This window comes from Oncorhynchus mykiss, chromosome 3 (genome assembly GCF_057628025.1).
Source record: "Oncorhynchus mykiss isolate SJ-2025 chromosome 3, ASM5762802v1, whole genome shotgun sequence".
Taxonomy (NCBI): domain Eukaryota; kingdom Metazoa; phylum Chordata; class Actinopteri; order Salmoniformes; family Salmonidae; genus Oncorhynchus; species Oncorhynchus mykiss.
In genome coordinates, this window is record NC_143024.1 from 12218547 (window position 1) to 12225000 (window position 6454).

General features: G+C 45.8%; 1 protein-coding gene across 2 annotated transcripts in view; it reads right to left on the minus strand.

The window, feature by feature from the left end:
- Positions 1 to 6454, minus strand: part of LOC149984364 (oxysterol-binding protein-related protein 3-like) — a 124592-nt gene that overhangs the window by 38564 nt on the left and 79574 nt on the right. For both annotated transcript variants that reach the window (XM_090220941.1, XM_090220932.1), the window contains exons 9-11: positions 3265 to 3360; positions 2823 to 2988; positions 1222 to 1355 (exon numbers count right to left, since the gene is read on the minus strand). In XM_090220941.1, the coding sequence (XP_090077067.1) occupies positions 1222 to 1355; positions 2823 to 2988; positions 3265 to 3360 (396 nt within the window). The remainder of the gene's footprint in view (positions 1 to 1221; positions 1356 to 2822; positions 2989 to 3264; positions 3361 to 6454) is intronic.

A 6454-nucleotide genomic window follows, 5' to 3' on the forward strand; every position in this document is an offset into this window, starting at 1 on the left:
GGAGAGAAAGAGGGGGGGAAGGCTGTAAAAGAGGGGGGGAAAGAGGGAAGGCTGTAAAAGAGGGAGGATGGAAAGAGGGAGGGAAAGAGGGGGGGAAGGCTGTAAAAGAGGGAGGGAAAGAGGGGGAGAGGCTGTACAAGAGGTGGGAAAGAGGGGGGGAAGGCTGTAAAAGAGGGAGGGAAAAGGGGGGAGGCTGTAAAAGAGGGGGGAAAGGCTGTAAAAGAGGGAGGGAAAGAGGGGGGGAGGCTGTAAAAGAGGGGGGAAAGGCTGTAAAAGAGGGAGGGAAAGAGGGGGGAAGGCTGTAAAAGAGGGGGGAAAGGCTGTAAAAGAGGGAGGGAAAGAGGGGGGGAAGGCTGTAAAAGAGGGAGGGAAAGAGGGGGGGAAGGCTGTAAAAGAGGGGGGAAAGAGGGGGGAAGGCTGTAAAAGAGGGGGAAAAGAGGGGGGGAAGGATGTAAAAGAAGGGGAGAAAGAGGGGGGAGGCTGTAAAAGAGGGGGGGAAGGCTGTAAAAGAGGGGGTGGAAGAGGGGGGAAGGCTGTAAAAGAGGGGGGAAAGAGGGGGGGCTGTAAAAGAAGGGGGGGAAAGAGGGGGGGGCTGTAAAAGAGGGGGGGAAATAGGGGGGGGAAGGCTGTAAAAGAGGGGGGAAAGAGGGGGGGAAGGCTGTAAAAGAGGGGGGGAGGCTGTAAAAGAGGGAGGGAAAGAGGGGGGAAGGCTGTAAAAGAGGGGGGGGCTGTAAAAGAGGGGGGGAAGAGGGGGGGAGGCTGTAAAAGAGGGGGGGAAGAGGGGGGGGCTGTAAAAGAGGGAGGAGGCTGTAAAAGGGGGGGAAGAAGGGGGGAAGCTGTAAAAGAGGGGGGAAAGAGGGGGGGCTGTAAAAGAGGGGGGAGGCTGTAAAAGAGGGGGGGGAAGAAGGGGGAGGCTGTAAAAGGGGGGGGGGGAAGAGGGGGGGCTATAAAAGAGGGGGGGCTATAAAAGAGGGGGGGAAGGCTGTAAAAGAGGGGGGGAAAGAGGGAGGCCCTGACTACAGGACTGAATGTGAGACTGTGTGTGTTCAGGTGGGTACACACAGCCAGTAATCCCCAGTAACAGGCTTGTCAGCAGACACTGGTGTGGGAGGACAGGCTACCAGGGTACAATAGCAAGTCAAAAGGAGAGACACGTCTATTCTCCCTGACTGAAGACCTACAGTGCAGTGACAGAGTGAGAGGTGTGGGAGGGGATCTTACCGAGGACAGAGCGTTCTTCAGACCCATAATCCCTGGAGAGGTAGGGGGGCATGTGTCTTGGTGGTCCAGCACCTGTTTTAACTTCTCCTTCTCAGAGGTGAGAGCGCTCAGGGCTGACTTCATGGTGGCATGCACTGAGAGAATGAGAGAGAGAAAGAGAGAGAGAGAGAGAGAGAGAGAGAGAGAGAGAGAGAGAGACAGAGAGCGAGAGCGAGAGAGGGAGAGAGAGAGAGAGAGAGAGAGTGAGTGGGTGGGTGGGTGGGTGGGGGCAGAGAGAGAGAGAGAGAGAGAGAGAGAGAGAGAGAGACAGAGACAGAGACAGAGACAGAGAGCGAGTGAGTGAGTGAGTGGGTGGGGGCAGAGAGAGAGAGAGCGAGAGAGAGAGAGAGAGAGAGATAATGACTCCTTTAACAACAATTAGCTAGGTTTCAATAATTCAGTGTAAGGCCTCAGAGGATGTCTCCTCCATTAATAACTGAGAACCTACAATGTAGAAGTCTGGGGTTCCTGCTCAGCTGAGGGAGCATCTGATTGAGATATTTTACCCCCTGAGTCTCAATCAGAGGTTATCACTGCCCTCCTGTCATTCACATCAACACTCTCTATCAGTTGTGTTATGGCACAGACACACATAGAGTTTCTATTAGCATGCCAGAAGCCTGCAGCCCTATTGCACACTATGATGACACCACTGATGGCCTGCTGTAAGAACTAATGGAATGCTTCAGAGTCAATCAGCACTTCTCTGCCTCATCTCTGCTCAATGGGCTATTTTCATATTAGCATTTTTAGACAATGTTTCTATGTTAATATGTAATTCAGGGAGATGAGTCGACAGCGTCCATTTCCTATTTTAACCCAATTTAAATTGTCAACCTGACGATCTCTGAAGAATTACGTACACGACATGGCCAAAAGTATGTGGACACCTGCTCGTCGAAACACCTCATGCTTCTGGGAAGGCTTTCCACTAGATGTTGGCACATTGCTGCGGGGACATGCTTCCATTCAGCCACAAGCGTATGTGGGTGTCCACATACTTTATAGAATGTTATTACACAAAATGCAAGTGGCGGCATACTAAATCAAAAACAAAGTGTCTCCTATTAAGATCTATTAGGTGTCTGTGACAGAGGACATTCTCATGTCTGTTATGTCTCTGTGTTGTTGTGTTTAGGACCCCAGGAAGACTAGCTGTCGTCATGTCTGTTATGTCTCTGTGTTGTTGTGTTTAGGACCCCAGGAAGACTAGCTGTCGTCATATCTGTTATGTCTCTGTGTTGTTGTGTTTAGGACCCCAGGAAGACTAGCTGTCGTCATGTCTGTTATGTCTCTGTGTTGTTGTGTTTAGGACCCCAGGAAGACTAGCTGTCGTCATGTCTGTTATGTCTCTGTGTTGTTGTGTTTAGGACCCCAGGAAGACTAGCTGTCGTCATGTCTGTTATGTCTCTGTGTTGTTGTGTTTAGGACCCCAGGAAGACTAGCTGTCGTCATGGCATCAGCTAATCCGAATAAAGATGACAGATGAAAGATGGTTGTTAGTGACGCTATCTCCTATTAGGAGCTATTGGTTGTTGGAGACAGAGAGAGAGAGTACTTACGGTTGTTAGCGACGCGGCAGAAGTCCTCCTGTAGTTTGGCTACGTCTATAGGAGAGTCCATATAGGGAGGTTCAGGGTAGGCCTTCGCAGTCCCCAGGGCTGCAGTAGAGAGGTTGGGGTTGGAGGCGTGGAGACGGACGGAGCCAGATGAGATGCAACTGGGAACCTGGGATGGAACAGGAACAGGAAGCAGACAAACAGAAATGATATCTACCATTTTCCAAATAGTGGATGAATACACACATTTTGAGGCACAGAAGTTGCAAGTGAGGTTAAGTGAACTATCCATGAAATAAAGAACAGATACCCACACACTGATGAATGTTCCCCCAGTTCCCTCGTTTCGACCCGAAGGTCTCCGTTGGGCTTAACCCACGTGAAAGGGTTTTTTAAAAGGAGACTATTCAAACATTTCAACTGACTGTGTTTCCTTTTACAGCACCTGCAGTGTTGTTTTCACATCTTTGCCGTAGTTTTTAGAACCCCGCCATTTCCTTGGGGGTCTTTTTTCCTTTTTGGGGGTGTCAAATGTAGAAGCCTGAATAGAATAAAATAGAATTAAATAGGAGAGAGAGAGAGAGAGAGAGAGAGAGAGAGAGGGAGAGGGAGAGGGAGAGGGAGAGGGAGAGAGGGAAAGAGAGAGAGAGAAAGAGAGAGAGAGAAAGAGAGAGAGAGAGAAAAAAAAAAAAGAAGTTTATTTTAAGGAATGACTGATAGAGAAAATGATGTGTTCTATATTAAGCAGAGAACTGAAAAGATACAAGATAATTCAAAACATCTTCAAGAGAAGTCTTAAAATTCCTCCTGTCACTGAGTGCAGTGCTTTATGTCAGTAACTATCCATACGTCCTAAATTCCTCCTGTCACTGAGTGCAGTGGTTTATGTCAGTAACTATCCATACTTCCTAAATTCCTCCTGTCACTGAGTGCAGTGCTTTATGTCAGTAACTATCCATACTTCCTAAATTCCTCCTGTCACTGAGTGCAGTGCTTTATGTCAGTAACTATCCATACGTCCTAAATTCCTCCTGTCACTGAGTGCAGTGCTTTATGTCAGTAACTATCCATACTTCCTAAATTCCTCCTGTCACTGAGTGCAGTGGTTTATGTGAGTAACTATCCATACTTCCTAAATTCCTCCTGTCACTGAGTGCAGTGGTTTATGTCAGTAACTATCCATACTTCCTAAATTCCTCCTGTCACTGAGTGCAGTGCTTTATGTCAGTAACTATCCATACTTCCTAAATTCCTCCTGTCACTGAGTGCAGTGGTTTATGTGAGTAACTATCCATACTTCCTAAATTCCTCCTGTCACTGAGTGCAGTGGTTTATGTCAGTAACTATCCATACTTCCTAAATTCCTCCTGTCACTGAGTGCAGTGCTTTATGTCAGTAACTATCCATACTTCCTAAATTCCTCCTGTCACTGAGTGCAGTGGTTTATGTGAGTAACTATCCATACTTCCTAAATTCCTCCTGTCACTGAGTGCAGTGGTTTATGTCAGTAACTATCCATACGTCCTAAATTCCTCCTGTCACTGAGTGCAGTGGTTTATGTCAGTAACTATCCATACGTCCTAAATTCCTCCTGTCACTGAGTGCAGTGCTTTATGTCAGTAACTATCCATACTTCCTAAATTCCTCCTGTCACTGAGTGCAGTGGTTTATGTCAGTAACTATCCATACGTCCTAAATTCCTCCTGTCACTGAGTGCAGTGCTTTATGTCAGTAACTATCCATACGTCCTAAATTCCTCCTGTCACTGAGTGCAGTGGTTTATGTCAGTCACTATCCATACGTCCTAAATTCCTCCTGTCACTGAGTGCAGTGCTTTATGTCAGTAACTATCCATACGTCCTAAATTCCTCCTGTCACTGAGTGCAGTGGTTTATGTCAGTAACTATCCATACTTCCTAAATGCCTCCCTATTCCCTATATAAGTGAACTATTTTTGACCAGTGCACTATATAGGGAATAGGGTGCCATTTGGGATACATCCAGTAAGTGCACTTCTACGTCAGTAACTATAAAAGTACAACTTGTTTCAGTAATACCTTCATCAACCTGGCATTCCTGAAGAATACTACAATGTGAATAAATGCCTTTCATTTACAATGTGGAATCAGATGATGAAAGAGGACAAGCTTTTAACGCTGTATCTGGATGGAATGATAAACATGTCTGGTGCATTTACATTTGAGTCATGTACTGTAGCAGACACTCTTCTCCAGAGAGACTTACAGTCAGTGCAATCAACTAGGGTCAGTAGGAAAACAACACCACATATCACAGTTATTATAAGTAGACTCTTCTTGGAAATAGCTGCAATCACTTGAATACGTGGCATGATGAAAAACATGTAGACAAAAGACTACCATCATCAGTCTACAGACTAGATTACTACTGTCATCAGCCTACCATCATCAGTCTACAGACTAGATTACTACTGTCATCAGCCTACACCATCAGTCTACAGACTAGATTACTACTGTCATCACCCTACATCATCAGTCTACAGACTAGATTACTACCATCATCAGTCTACAGACTAGATTACTACTGTCATCAGCCTACATCATCAGTCTACAGACTAGATTACTACTGTCATCAGCCTACCATCATCAGTCTACAGACTAGATTACTACTGTCATCAGCCTACATCATCAGTCTACAGACTAGATTACTACTGTCATCAGCCTACATCATCAGTCTACAGACTAGATTACTACTGTCATCAGCCTACACCATCAGTCTACAGACTAGATTACTACTGTCATCACCCTACATCATCAGTCTACAGACTAGATTACTACCATCATCAGTCTACTGACTAGATTACTACTGTCATCAGCCTACATCATCAGTCTACAGACTAGATTACTACTGTCATCAGCCTACCATCATCAGTCTACAGACTAGATTACTACTGTCATCAGCCTACATCATCAGTCTACAGACTAGATTACTACTGTCATCAGCCTACATCATCAGTCTACAGACTAGATTACTACTGTCATCAGCCTACACCATCAGTCTACAGACTAGATTACTACTGTCATCAGCCTACACCATCAGTCTACAGACTAGATTACTACTGTCATCAGCCTACACCATCAGTCTACAGACTAGATTACTACTGTCATCAGCCTACCATCATCAGTCTACAGACTAGATTACTACTGTCATCAGCCTACACCATCAGTCTACAGACTAGATTACTACTGTCATCAGCCTACACCATCAGTCTACAGACTAGATTACTACTGTCATCAGCCTACATCATCAGTCTGCAGACTAGATTACTACTGTCATCAGCCTACATCATCAGTCTGCAGACTAGATTACTACTGTCATCAGCCTACCATCATCAGTCTACAGACTAGATTACTACTGTCATCAGCCTACATCATCAGTCTGCAGACTAGATTACTACTGTCATCAGCCTACCATCATCAGTCTACAGACTAGATTACTACTGTCATCAGCCTACCATCATCAGTCTACAGACTAGATTACTACCATCATCAGTCTACAGACTAGATTACTAGCATTACTACTGCTGTCACCCTAGCATCATCAGTCTACAGACTAGATTACTACTGCCGTCACCCTACCATCATCAGTCTACAGAC